The 14,725-nt window shown below is 36.5% G+C and overlaps 3 protein-coding genes across 4 annotated transcripts; 2 read left to right on the forward strand and 1 right to left on the reverse strand.

The window, feature by feature from the left end:
- The first annotated feature begins 1,219 nt into the window (after positions 1–1,219).
- On the forward strand, positions 1,220–3,829 carry LOC109187432 (probable aminopyrimidine aminohydrolase, mitochondrial). Its single transcript, XM_019337619.1, has 6 exons — positions 1,220–1,437; positions 1,848–1,947; positions 2,052–2,327; positions 2,414–2,819; positions 2,904–3,161; positions 3,235–3,829. Exons 1-6 carry the CDS (start codon positions 1,220–1,222, stop codon positions 3,660–3,662), a joined length of 1,686 nt encoding a protein of 561 aa, XP_019193164.1. The 3' UTR covers positions 3,663–3,829.
- A 2,700-nt stretch (positions 3,830–6,529) lies between these two features.
- LOC109187433 (protein GPR107-like) lies at positions 6,530–7,885 on the reverse strand. The gene has a single exon (XM_019337620.1). It carries the CDS (start codon positions 7,862–7,864, stop codon positions 6,530–6,532), a length of 1,335 nt encoding a protein of 444 aa, XP_019193165.1. The 5' UTR covers positions 7,865–7,885.
- Positions 7,886–8,620: 735 nt separating this feature from the next.
- On the forward strand, positions 8,621–12,177 carry LOC109187978 (probable aminopyrimidine aminohydrolase, mitochondrial). Of its 2 annotated transcripts, none has more exons than XM_019338428.1 (7): positions 8,621–9,317; positions 9,822–9,930; positions 10,168–10,455; positions 10,591–11,005; positions 11,091–11,357; positions 11,474–11,809; positions 11,853–12,177. In XM_019338428.1, exons 1-7 carry the CDS (start codon positions 8,914–8,916, stop codon positions 11,906–11,908), a joined length of 1,875 nt encoding a protein of 624 aa, XP_019193973.1. In that variant the 5' UTR covers positions 8,621–8,913; the 3' UTR covers positions 11,909–12,177. The 2 variants fall into 2 exon arrangements, with proteins under 2 accessions (XP_019193973.1, XP_019193972.1); XM_019338427.1 differs by having other exon boundaries at positions 8,743–8,784; positions 8,853–9,317; positions 11,474–12,177.
- Positions 12,178–14,725: the final 2,548 nt, after the last annotated feature.

The following is a 14,725-nucleotide window of genomic DNA, read 5'->3' on the forward strand; positions in this document are numbered from 1 at the left end:
ATATTTGTAAAGTAATGTACAATTGTACCATTATAAAAAAATACAAAAAATATTAATACCATAATGGCCTAAATCATTCCAATAATGCAAAAGCATAATTGAAATATTAAGTTTTGTTCTAAATAATCAGAAGAAGATTAATTAAAAAAAAAAAAACTTAACCTACATTTTTTATTTTTTTGTTAAATAAAAAATTCAAGAAAATCAAATGATTTTAAAGTAGTTCCTGATTTATAATCTTTGATGCTCAACTTTGAATGCTATGTATTTAGTCGAGCTAATTATTTGACCAAAGTTTATGTTAAATTTTATATTATATATTTTTTAATGCATTTTAACATATTCATAATATATGTTTAACAATTATGCCAACTATACTTGGGATGAGGTTCGAACCTAAGACCTTATATAAATTAAGAGTATGTTAAGAATAATAAATAGTTAACGGAATATTCCGTTACTAAAGTTTAAACTAACGGAATTTAAGGTTATTTAAGGGAAGAAAATAATATAATAGAAGGTAAATAAGGAAAATCATTAAAAGATGCTAAAATCAAAATAATATGAACAATTCATTTTAAGAAACAATTAGTACCGACATTTTTTTTGTTCCAGTTAAGGGCCTAACATTATTCGCTCTTATTAGATTTGTAGATGTAGATTTGTAGATGTAGATGTATATTGTAGATAGATTGTAGATATCTAACTGAAATATTGTTGAATATAAACTAAATTAGTTAAGATTAATTCAAGTTGGCAATTCTTTTAATCTGTTGGGATCAAATAAATGTATCTTTTTTGAGCTTATAATTTATTATTTGAGTTAATACCTAGTTTCTGAATATTAGTCATTTACCAGTTGTGATTATTCAATTTTTAAACGATCACGAGATGTCATTCATTTTTTAAAAAATAACCACCGTTAGTCCTCCGTTAAGTTTGGTGTCAAAAGAGCGTTAAATGTAAGGACAAACATGTCATTTAACCCCTAACGGCCTAACGAACAACGCCATAGTTTTGCCATGTAATCGTTAAGCCGACTAGGCATTAAGCGCGCTTAAATAAGTGAATGAGTTGGATTTAGTTGATGAGTCGAATTCAATCCCCGAGCGAGAATTGTACTGCTAGCTTTTCCGATTTCCATTTTGCAGTTACTGCCGCCGATCCTCCGCCACTGCTAGTGGTAGTAATACGTGACTGCGCGCGCAACCACCCGAGAATGGCGTCGACGTCGTCTAGTTCGAGTTCAAATCCGCCGCCGGCGGTTGGGAATGTGGACGGCATAGCGCAGACTTGCTGGGTCAAGTTCAGGGAGGAGGCGATATTCGCGCTCTACACTCCCTTCATCGTCTCATTGGCGTCGGGAAAACTCAAGGTTGAGACGTTCAGACAGTGCGTCGCACAGGACGTTTATTTCGTCAAGCCATTTGCCAAAGCGTCAGTCACATAGAACCTCCTCTAATCTTATTTATGGCGGGAATTTCTTTTTCGTTTTAATGTGTTCGTTCTTTTCTATCTTATTTATGGCGGGAATTTCTTTATTCGTTTGAATGTATTCGTTCTTTTCTATTTTATTGATCAATTCAAGCAAGACAATGTATATAAACATATTTGCGTTTATATTCTTTAAATTTATTAATTCCATCATTTCTTGAAAATTACTTAGCTTCTCTACAATTTATTCTGAAGTTTATGCGGATGCACTTTTAGGATTCTTCTAAGCTCAATTTTGATATAGATCAGAGATTATCCAGACACACCCTTTAATTTTTATTTTATTTTATTTTTAATGTTCTTAAAATGTCATTAGTGTTGTAACTTAGGAATCAATTATGGATGTAATGCAGGTTTGAGTTAGCAGAAGCATACGCAGACGATGATGAAGCAAAGCATGGGATTAATGAGTTGGGGAAGATTACCAGAAAGAAACTCGAGTGTTTTGTCCAGGTAAAAATACTACCAAGCTAAGTGTTTATTTACATGTCATTTGCCTCCGGCTTCTTCTTCTTCATTCTAGATTTGTTCTATAAATGTATGGAATTGGACTACAGGAATGGGGCTCTGATGTGGTCAAAGACGATGCTACTCCGAATCCAGCAACTTCTAAGTGCACAGATTTCTTGTTGGCTATAGCGTCGGGAAAGATTGATGGGATCAAACCTTTTGAGAAAACCAAGTTGTCCGCTTATATCCTAGGCGCTATCACATCTTGCATAAGTCTTAATGCGTACATTGGTAAGGAGGTGCGGGGAGTTTTATGCGAACATCATCAAAGTAATCATCCCTACAAGAAGTGGATTGAGAATTACTCCTCAGACACTTTCCAGGTTTGGTTATTTTTGTTTCTTTTTATCTATCTGCAGTTCAAACTTTTAAGAAGATACAAATCATGAGTGTTGGTGTTGTTTTCTAGGATTTTTGTTTGCAAACAGAGGAGGTGCTGGACAACTTAAGTGTGGCTTTGACTGGGGAGGAGCTTGGCATCATTGAAAGACTTTATTGTCAAGGAATTAAACATGAGACAGAGTTTTTGTTAGCTCAGCCAGTTATTGAGAAAGCTGTTGTACCCCTCTCAGGAGAGCATAATCGAGTGATGATATTTTCGGATTTTGATTTGACATGCACTCTTGTTGATTCATGTGCCATCTTGGCAGAACTTACAATAGCAACAGCTCCAAAATCTGATCAAATCCCAATAGAAAATCAATTTGCACGTATGACATTGTCTGATCTAAGAGACAATTGGGAAGTTATCGCCAACAAGTACACAGATGGCTATGAGCAGTGTATAGAGAAGTTGTTGTTAGCCACTGAAAAAGGTAATTTTATCTCATGGCTTGTGTTAATTGATGACCCCCATTGCCCCATACATGCAAGCTTAGATTTTTGTTTTGGTTTTGCAGCGGAGAAGTTGAACTATGAAGGTCTGCGAAAAGCACTTGAGCAAGTTTCAGAATTTGAGAAAGAAGCAAATTTAAGGGTGATTGAATCTGGTGTGCTTAAAGGTCTTAAACTGGAAGACATAAGAGAAGCTGGGGAGGTTTTGAAACTCCAAGACGGTTGTATGAATTTTTTCAGAACTATAAAAAAGAAGAATGCAGATGTTTATGTGCTCTCCTATTGTTGGTGTGGTTACCTCATTAGATCTGTCTTTTTAACAGGTATGTTACTGAGGACTTTGATTAGAAGATGAATCGTTATCTCTTCCTAATGTTCTTAATGTCTGTCTACTAGGGGGTATAGATGACCTAAAGGTGCATGCGAATGAGTTAGAATTTGATGAAGAATCTTTGTCCACTGGTGAAATTATGAAGAAGATGCAGTCCCCCATTGACAAGGTTGAAGCTTTTGACAAAATCATCCTAGAGAGCAGCGGGGAAGGGAATGATAAGAAGAAAGCAGTGAGTGTTTACATCGGAGATGCAGTAGGGGACTTGCTTTGTTTGCTTAAAGCAGATGTAGGGATCGTGGTAGCTCCAAGCCCAAGTCTGATAAGCGTGGCGAGGCATTTTGGCGTCAAATTTGTTCCACTCTTTACTGGTGTGGTTAAGAAGCAGATGGATTGTGTCGAGGGATCTTCTTCTACTTGGAAAGGGTTGTCGGGCATTCTTTACAAAGCCTCAAGCTGGGCTGAGATACACGCTTTTGTGATTGGCTCTTAGGATGGATCATCTCTTTTTTGACTTGGGACATTGAGAGAAATGTTAATACAAAATAGAAATTAGTGAGATAGATACAATAATGAGTTCCTTTCCTTATAGGCAGAAATGTAAATGTGATTCATTTGGCTGGAGATAGATAGATCTTAGCCACAAACAATACTTTTTGATTGAAGAATATTGAAGCTAGCTTAGCTTAGCTTTTATGAATGAATGTCTCATCTTTCAATTCTCTCTCTTTCTATATATCTTCCATGTCTTGAACATTTTATTACTTGTTGACTGAGTATGTAGGTCTTGGAGAAGCATCTGGGAATCTCAGGATTATACCTTAGTGTGTTGGTTGCAATCCTTTTCATAGTCTCATAGATTTCTCATTCTATTTCAAAAAGAGAGAGAGCGCTAAGCATAAAGAACACAATTTCTTTCAAAGTTTCCAAAAAAAAAAAAAAAAAAAAAAAACAGCCAGCCGGAGACGAAGAAACCTTCTACGTCTCCGGCCGATTTTTGTTTTTTTTTTTTGTTTTTTGTTTTTTTTTTTAATGTAAATAATTAATTTTTAAACTTTATTTTTAAAAAATAATTAATTTGAGAGGATGACCGGTTGAAAACTTTCAAATTGAAAGAATTGTTTGAAATTGATTAGTTTAAGGACCCTGATTTTTTTTAAGTTCAGTGGCCTAATTGCCTATTTGACCCTTATTCCTTAAGAATAATCACATAGGACTTAGTCAAGGACAATGATCCTATCTAAGACATATACTGAAGGTCTTTTGACCGTGTTTAATTCTCTATAAATATATCTAACTGAAATATTGTTAAATATAAACCGAATTAGTTAAGAGCTAGCATCTTGAACTCACACCAAAACACTAAATTTTTCAGTCAAATGTTACATCATAATGAATATTTTTACACCAAATTTTATTCAATCTCTAACCCATTTACACCAAAAACATCAAAACACAAAATTTCTACACTAAAATAATTTGATTTCTCAATTATTCTTTTTTTGAAAGTTACTGGCTCTATTACATTTTGTAATATTTTTTTTTTTTTGAAAGTTACTGGCTCTATTACATTGTAGTATCTGTTCATATACTTTCTCAACCTATTGAAACACAAAGAACCAATAACGCCTCCACTGAGGCTCGAACTTATAATCTTCCAAATGGAAGTCCAACCCGGATACCATTGGACCACATAGTCCTGGTTAATTAGTTTAATATAATTTAACTCGAACTCAATTAATTTAATATAAAATATAACTTGTGATGTAAATAATAATTTTTATTAACATTGATTTTTTATAACATTAATTATTTTTAAAAAAAATCAAATTTAACAATATTTTTGAAAATTATGTTGTATTTTCGAATATCAATATTATGTCGTATGTATTTTAAGTTTTATTATGTTCTAGTTATGTTTGATGTATTTGAAATTTTAATTAATATATATTCAATATTAGTCTTGTTTTGATCATCTCAGATCTCTAAAATGGTATAATTTATATTTAATAATACAAACTTTAAATATAAGTATTTAACAAAATAAAAAATTACATATAAAATAAATAAATGATACATTTGAAATTCCTCTCAATTATACATTTGTTGTGGATGAACAATACCACGCCAAACAAAATGACGTAATGCAGTTATGCAGCGATGCAGTCTCCCAATTGGAGCAGTGAAATTTGCAGGTTTGGTGTTTTGGCGTTGGATTATACAATTTTGTAGCTCCCTTGAAGATGCTCTAAGATTAATTCAAGCTGGCAATTCTTCTAAGCTTATATATAATTTATAAAAATATAATAAGTATCAATCAAAGTTATATCCTTCATTTATGTCCATGTTTTTAATGCTAATCATTTTGTACACTGTGCTTTTAGAGTTGTATTATATAATTTTTTGGACAAAAATATCCCTACTGTTATAACTTCCGTTGTCTTTTCCCATTATTGTTATCATGCACATGCATCCACCATATATTTTCTTATATTCTTTAATGATAATAATATCTGTAGACATTATATATTGGATTATTATAATAAATAAATTTGATTTCATATAGATTTTAATTGGTAAGGATTTGCCAATTATTTTAAAAAAATATAAATATTGGGCATATATTTTTAAGCATTGCGCATAGAAAAGACTAGTATTATTTATACACCTGATGACAAGTTTGCATATGATCTAAATATCTAGTTAAGCACAATTTTAGAAATAGTCACGATTGATTTTACCGCTTAGGTCAACATTACCATAAAAGTATTAAGTAAAAAGTGAGAGAAATTCGACAGAATAAAAGTGATTGTGTTGAATTCAAAACCCTTTACAATGTGACCCTATAGGGTATTTATAGAAGAGATTTGGTCCTTCAAAAAGAAAAGGAGAAAAATAATCTACCAACAAAGAACGTAGGAAAGCTTCTAAAACTGCTAGATTAACTTCCTAATGTAAAAAATGAAAATACCATACCGCCAAATGAAAGAATCCCGTCAAATCTCTTTACACCGCCTCTGAGTGCAGTACTCGGTCAGGACCCATCTGAGTGTATGTCTGGTCGCTTAACCGAATCGACTGAAGCTAAATAAGCGGTTAGTCGGAGCTAATTTAAGCTGTTGCGCGAGACCTTACTCGTCTTTCAAGTGATCACTACGCAATCTCCTGATCGCCTAGGGGCACACCCTACTAGGGGTATCCATCAGTCACTTTGCATAATTACAAGACTGTCTATATACGGAGTATTATATTTAATTAATATACACTAATAGAGACTAATCTGATAATTGTTTACAAGCTAGCAGCGCAGCACATTGTGAGCTGAGAAACAACTAACTTTCCATAACCATTGCAATCAAATTACAAATCTTGAATGAAGTCGTGTTCATCATTTGCTTTTGAGTGATGGGTGGGTGAAGATTCCCCGTAATGATCGACGGCTAAATACGGGTTCTTCTCAATCGGCCGGAAATTATAGAATATGAAGAGATAGAACACTAAGTTGACGGTTTCGGCGGCGGCCACCACCACCCATTCATGCATGTAACTCACCGCATTCCCTATCATCGCCACCCCTAACCTGGTGAAATACAAATACGCCACCACCACCACGTAGAACTGCTTGAAAAGCGTCAGCTTTTCCAGATTCCTCGCCGCCTTCCCGGACGCCTCCCGGAGGCTCCTGATGGACCAGAAGATTGGGAAGAATATAGTGCAGCAGCAAACCACGTCGATCAACAAGAACGTCTCGTTCCACACCAGCCACTCCTTCTTCGCCGGCCCCGTTTCGGCTATCACCACCGCCGCTATGTTCTCCACCACCTGCAACGGTATCGCGAACATTAACAGCTTCTTCTCCCGCTCCTGTAGATAGGGTTTCAGGAACGACCAGCCGGTGCCGATGAGGATGATGACGGTGAAGAGAGTGATGCCTTTGAGGAAGCCGAAGATGTAGAACGCCACGTCCCAGCCGTGCGGGGTCCCGGTTTTTCTGATGAACATTTTGTCCTCCGCCGCGCATATCATCCTCAACGCCTTGAAAACCAGCAATGCCAGCATGATAATGTGGATCTTTTTCACGGTTTCTGATTGTTTCACGCACACGGATACCCAGACTGCTAAGAAACACAGGTAAACGGAGAAGAAGAAGAAGAAAATCATCGGCAATTGCGTCTGCCCCGCCGGGAGAAAATCCTTCTCGCCGTTCCCGTTAACATTGTACATTTCCGTGAACACCCTCATGGAAACATGGAATTCCGGCTGGCAGTTCCCGAAGATGAGATTATACTCGTCGGGCTCCTCGCTGATCACCAGCGTCGCGTTGTGCGATGACACCGGCGACAGCTCGTCGAACTTGAACACCGGCTTCACGTACTGGCTGGACAGAACGCAGAAGGCTTCTGTGTACGAGGATTCGTTGAGGATCCTGGGAAACGAGGCGTCGCTGACGAGGAAAAACCCCATGGAAGACGGGTTAAGCTTTGCGTCGTGATGCTTGGATCTGTACAAGACGTGTTCGACGGAAACCGTGACATCGCCGTTGAGGGCGAAGCCGAAGCGCTCGAAGAGGATGATGGGCCTGGAATCGTCGACGATGTTTGTTTTCTTGATCTCGCAGGCGCCATAGTTGAAGAAGCTTAGGATAATTGTGATTATTGCAAGTAATGATTGTAGAAAGAGAATCTGGTTTTCCATGAGATCGATCAGATTAATTTCATCCAGTTGTAATAATAATATAATCGATCTGTACAAAATAATGTTTGGATTGTGAAATTCTACCTCAAATACTTGAATATAATGTTGTGATTGAATTGAATTTGGGAAAGCTAGCTAGCTAGCTATTAGTGTGGCACAAGTTTTGGCTTTTTGTGGGGGCGGGAAACACGTACTCTTTCCTCGCATTATATTCATCCAATTTAGTTGGTGGTTACATGCTGCCAAATGCCAATCAGATCCCAACATATATGCATATATATTAAGACTCAGCCTGTCTGGTAAAATAGTTAATCTATCAATCAATTTTAATTTATTTAACTATTATTAATTATTTGACTTGGTTAAAAAATTATTTGATTAATTAACTTTTTGTAATTCCAAAATGCTAAAAGCTGTTCAAAACAACTTTTTCAATTAATTTTTTGAGAATAAAAAAATTATACCAAACAGATATCACCTAACAACTAATTTACCATACACTTTGTTATCAATTAGTTATATAATTTAATTGATCCAATCAGCTATCACCTAACAACTTATAATCATTTACCAAACAGGCCTAAATATTATTTTAAACCTTAATGAATAGTATATTGTTATAATAATGAATATTCGAATCGGATTTGATGTATTTGTCGTAATATAATTTGTGCGAATTCAGTTGAAATGTTTAAGGTGGATTTGGAAGGCCCAACTTATCTTTCACAAAATTCCGAAGGCCTTTGTTTGACTAGATTGCCCATACAGCCCATAGCAAAAAGTTAAAAAGAAAATACCAAATTAAATGAAAATCCCACTTTTGCCCCCGTAATTATCCCCAAACAACACTTCCCCAGGCCCAGCCTTTCTTCTTCTCCGGGATCTCAAGCTCTCCGGCGATTTGCTTTTCTTCGTTCAAACCTGTATAGAGATATATATATTTTGATTTTAGTTTTTTTTTTCCTATTAATTAAATTTAATAACTGAGTCAATTTTGAAATTAAAAAAAAATAAAATTAATTCTCGAAATTTTGGTATATATTTACTTGATGCGTCTCTTATTATCCAGAATAGTTCCCAAACCTTCATCCCCGAAAGCCGAATTCAATCTTTCGGTTTTCCGATTCCCGTTTTGCAGTCACCGCCGCCGATCCTCCGCCACTACTAGTGGTAGTAGTGACTGCGTAACCACCGAGAATTGTACTGGAATGGCGTCGACGTCGGCTAGTTCGAGTTCAAAGCCGCCGCCGGTTGGGAATATTCCCAAGCTCCCGAAGGAGGTAGACGAAGTCGTAGGGATAGCGAAGAAGTGCTGGCACAAGTTCAGGAAGGAGGCGACGTTCGCGCTCTACACTCCCTTCATCGTCTCTTTGGCGTCGGGGAATCTCAAGGTCGAGACGTTCGGACAGTGCGTCGCACAGGACGTTTATTTTCTCGGGCCATTCGCTCAAGCGTCAGTTCTTTTTTTACGTTTTATTTTTGTCCTTGAAGAATAGAACCTCTCATCTTAATCGTATTCTGTCTTTTGATATATCTATAGATTATGTGTATATCGGGCGGGAATTTCTTTTTCGTTTTAATGTATTCGTTCTTTTCTATTTTATTGATCAAACAAGACAATGTGGATAAACATAGCGTTTTCATTTCTATTCTTTTCTGCAATTTATTCTGAAGTTTGCGTGTGTGGTATCTTATGGGGGTGCACTTTTAGGACTCTTCTGAAGCTTAATTTTGAAAGAGAGTTTATCCAGACCATTTCTTCTTTCTAAAATGTCATTAGTCTGCAAGATATGCTGGATGAGTCTCTTTGTTCATTAACTTTGGTACCGTTTGCCCCTTTGCTTCATTTGTATTTGTTTAGTTTCTAGAGAGTGTAGTAACTTACAAATCAATAATGGATGTATTGCAGTTTCTAGAAAGTGTAGTAACTTACAATTCAATAATGGATGTATTGCAGGTTTGAGTTAGCAGAAGAATACGCAGAGGATGATGATGCAAAGCATGGGATTAGTGAGTTGAGGAATACTACCCTAGACAAACTCAACTTGCATGATTCTTTTGTCCAGGTAAAAATAGTTGTGTTTATTTACTTGCTTTCACATATCACTTTATTATTATTATTTTTTTTCTTGTGCAAATTGTCATGGATTGCCTCCATGACAAACTCAAATTTTTGCATTTGCATCTACCCATTATTGTGTGCTGAGTTATAAGAAAATCTGAAGAGTGGTCATGATGCAAAAATGTGGTGGCGTGCATATATTTTTGATTGTTGGTTGTGCTATTATTTACCAATTGGACAGGAATGGGGCTCTGATGTCGTCAAAGATACTACTCTGAATCCAGCAACTTCTAAGTGCACAGATTTCTTGTTGGCTACAGCCTCAGGAAAGATTGATGGGGTCAAAGCTACTGGTAAACTTGCAACTCCTTTTGAGAAAACCAAGTTGTCTGCTTATACCCTAGGTGCTGTGACATCCTGCATAAGGCTTTATGCCTACATTGGTAAGGAGCTGCAGGGACTTATTGATCATAAAAGTAATCATCGCTACAAGAAGTGGATTGAGAATTACTCCTCAGACAGTTTCCAGGTTTGGTTATTTTTGTTTTCTTTGAACCCAAATACCCAATTATTCTTCTTATCATCATCTCAAGTCTCTGTAGTTCAAACTTTTAAGAAGATACGTATGACATGTTTCTTACTGGGTCATGTATTTGTTTTCTAGGATTTTTCTTTGCAAACAGAGGAGTTGCTGGACAAGTTAAGTGTCTCTTTGACTGGGGAGGAGCTTGACATCATTGAAAAACTTTATTCTCAAGGAATTAAACATGAGATAGACTTTTTCTTAGCTCAGCCACTTATTCAGAAAGCTGTTGTACCCCTCTCAGGAGAGCATAACCTAGAAGAACGCCGACTGATGATATTTTCCGATTTTGATTTGACATGCACCTTTGTTGATTCATCTGCCATCTTGGCAGAAATTGCAATAGTAATGGCTTCAAAATCTGATCAAGTCCGAACAGAAAATCAAATTGCACGTATGACATCGTCTGATCTAAGAAACAGTTGGGAAGTTCTCTCCAAGAATTACACAGATGGCTATGAGCAGTGTATAGAGAACATGTTAGCCACTGAAAGAGGTAATTTTATCTCATGGCTTGTGATAATTGATGACCCCTATTGATTCGTGCCTTAGATTCTAGGCTTTTGCTTTTGGTTTTGCAGCGGAGAAGTTGAACTATGAAGGTCTGCGAAAAGCACTTGAGCAACTTTCAGATTTTGAGAAAGAAGCAAATTTAAGGGTGATTGAATCTGGTGTGCTTAAGGGTCTTAACCTGGAAGCCATTAAACGAGCTGGGGGGCTTTTGATTCTCCAAGATGGTTGTATGAATTTTTTCCAAACTGTAATAAAAAAGGAAAGTCTGAATGCAGATGTTCATGTGCTCTCCTATTGTTGGTGTGGTGACCTCATTAGATCTGCCTTTTCATCAGGTATGTGAGACACAGCCTGTAACTAAGTTGACTTTGATTAGAAGATCTCAACTTGTTATCCCTTACTAATGTATGTGTAGCATGGTTCTCACTGTTCTTTACTGTCTGTCTACTAGGGGGTTTAAATGACGAGCTAAAGGTGCATGCAAACGAGCTCGAATTTGAAGAATCTTTGTGCACTGGTGAAATTGTGAAGAAGGTGGAGTCCCCCATTGACAAGGTTCAAGCTTTTGGTAAAATCCTCGTAAAGAGGTGCGTGAGTGATACGAAGACACCACTGACTGTTTACATTGGAGATTCAGTAGGGGACTTGCTATGTTTGCTTGAAGCAGATGTAGGCATCGTGGTAGGTTCAAGCTCGAGTCTAAGAAGAGTGGGGAAGCATTTTGGCGTCAAATTTATTCCACTCTTTCGTGGTGTGGTTGATAAGCAGAAGGAATGCATTGAGGTCAAGGGAGCAGACTCTTCTTCATCTTCTTCTTCTACTTGGAAAGGGTTGTCCGGCATTCTTTACACAGCCTCAAGCTGGGCTGAGATACACGCTTTTGTGATTGGCTCTTAGGATGGATCATCTCTTTTTTGACTTGGGACATTGAGAGAAATGTTAATACAAAATAGAAATTAGTGAGATAGATACAATGAGTTTGGTGGCCAATTTTATTGTGGCTACACACACTGCAACTCTTCCTTTCCTTATAGGCAGGAGGCTACTGTGCTCAGAAATGTAAATGTGATTCATTTGGCTGGAGATCTTAGCCACAAACAATACTTTTTGATCGATCATTTCTCTTTGAACAATATTGAAGTTTGCGTTTATGAATGTTTCATCTTTCAATTCTCTGCGTAGATGTTCTATCTTCCATGTCTAGAACATGTTCATCAAGTCAAATTTTATCAGAACATTTTTATGAATTTATAGAAAAATATTATATTGTACCGTTTGGTGAAACAGGGAACCACACAAGATTTGATAATTGTCAACTTAGCCATTTTTATTCTAAGAGTTTTATTTATTTATTTATTTATTTACAAAAACACTTTGAAAATGAATATTTTCTTTTGACATTATTTTCCTGATTACATAAACTTAATTTAAAAAAAAAAAAAAAATCTTTCAAAACTCATTTTAAGTTTCTAAACGGAACATAAGATTAGTCCAAAAGGACCTACTTTCACTTTTTAAATTAAACCAATTAATCATTGAAGTTCGTCTCTTAATTTACAAAATATTTTTTTTTTTAAATTACGTAGTTATTGAAGTCCTAAAGTATGTAGTTCTTCGGTTCTCCCGTCTCCATCCACCTCCAACTCTATCAAACAATTACTAAAACTAAATCATCAATTCATACATATTTATGACTTACTAAATCTGGTGAGGACAACTATGAGGATGGGAACAAAGAAACAGATCCTTTGCAAACCTTGGGAGGTCCAATGACGAGAGCAAAGACGAAGACATTTCATGAAGCTTTGAATGGCCTTATTAAAGGAGTAAGTGAAGCTAATCAAGAATATGAAGATGGAGTTGAATGGAAGGTGGTCAATCTGATTCAGGCATAATTTGAAGAATAAAGATCGAGTGGAGGTTCATACCTTATAAATCGACACTTGGAGTTTTTTTTTTCTTGCAAATAAAAGTTAAGATTATTTTAGACCGTCCCTCTGCTATTTAATTTGTAAAGTCCATATTAGACTTATAAATCCTAAATTCAATTAGAATTTAGTTTTTATAAAGCCTATTTGACTTAGTTATCCTAGTCTTGTGGCTAGTTGCATCTTTTAAGCTAGTATAGCACTAGAATAGTTCATTTTGAACTTAAAAGCCATTGATGTAGGGGCTTGCTAAATTGTATAAATAGCCTTGCTATTAAATTGTTTGATGAACAACTTTGATAGTAGTAAATTCAAGAATATTGCTGTGGCAATTTCTTTTCCTTGAGTTCTTGAGGAGTATTTTGACTTATCTTGGGATTTATCTCCTAAGTGGCGTCAACTCTTATCTCCATCCTTGGAGTGGCGAGCCTTTACACCACCACCTCCCTTCCTTTGTTTCCATCGCCCAACCATCAATCTTTCTTGATCGGAGCCCACAACAAAATCGCCTCCAAGTCCAGCAAACATACATATTTATATATGTATTATACACAAACGGGAACTGTAGAGGGAAAATTTGAAGCTGAGAGAGAAATAGAGTGTGCTGTTGAACCCTAGCTTTGATCACCCTTCTACAGTTTTGCTCAACGCGCGGTATCGATCCAGAAGATTTGGGCGAGGTTTATGAATTTTATGGAAGTTTTCGGTGCATTGAGGTGTATCGTACATCGTGAGGATGCGAAAGAACGACCAATAAATAGTGTCATATTTCAAGCGGTTTTAACATGTTTATATTGTATTTAATGTTTTTTTTTTTAAATTTAAGTGATGGCACGCGGGCCAGCCAGCGAGACTCGCAAGCCCGCGTGGGGCGGGCTTGGGCTGTATAGTTCCAAGCCCACGGGCTTCGCGGGCTGGCCCGCAAAAGCCCACCAAATAAAAAGCCCGAGGTGGGGCGGGCCTAATGAGGCAGGTCGGCCCGCATTGACAGCCCTAGTTGGAGGGAGAGAATTACGTGGGAAAGGAATTGCAATTCCATTAGAGATGAATTACTGGGAATAAAGTGGAATTTAAATTCCAGTGTTTGGTTTACAGAAATAAAATTACTGAGAATTTCAATTCCAATGTTTGGTATACATGGGAATTGAAAGGGATAAGTAGTATAAAGTCCAAAATGTCCATTGTTGTTTTCAGGTATCAATTTTAGGTTAAAAAAGGGGAGGGTAATTTGTCTCATCATTATCTTTTATTCTTCATAACATCGATGGAATTAAAATCCCAAGGGGGGGCATGGGATTTTAATTCCATGAAAATGAGGGAATTGCAATTCCTTCCATCCAAACTAATGAATTTAGTGGCCTTTGGAATTAGGTGGGAATTAAGTGAGAATAGAATTTAAATTCCCTCCAACCAAACGCCTTGTAAGTAGTATTGAGGATCAGTAACTTAAACCTTCTTCCAAAAGATTTAATCCCAACCCCAAGAACCCTTCCCGACCCACAATGCCACCACCGAAGTTCGAACATTGATCTCTTCTTCTAAATATTGTCTATTGAACTATTGAACTAAGTCCGTACGAAACTATCTTAACTTAAACCTGTTATAGTCAAAGTTGTGAACAACTATCCAGTAAAGGGTTTTTGGGAGACCGTTAACTGTATCCATCCTTGTGTTATCCATCCAGGATGCTAACTGCACAAAAAAAAAAAAAAAAAAAAAATTATTCCGAAAGACAGCTCTAATATAACAATCGAACTCATTCTACACATTCAATT

The sequence above is a fragment of the Ipomoea nil genome, unplaced genomic scaffold (assembly GCF_001879475.1).
Source record: "Ipomoea nil cultivar Tokyo-kokei standard unplaced genomic scaffold, Asagao_1.1 scaffold1421, whole genome shotgun sequence".
Taxonomy (NCBI): domain Eukaryota; kingdom Viridiplantae; phylum Streptophyta; class Magnoliopsida; order Solanales; family Convolvulaceae; genus Ipomoea; species Ipomoea nil.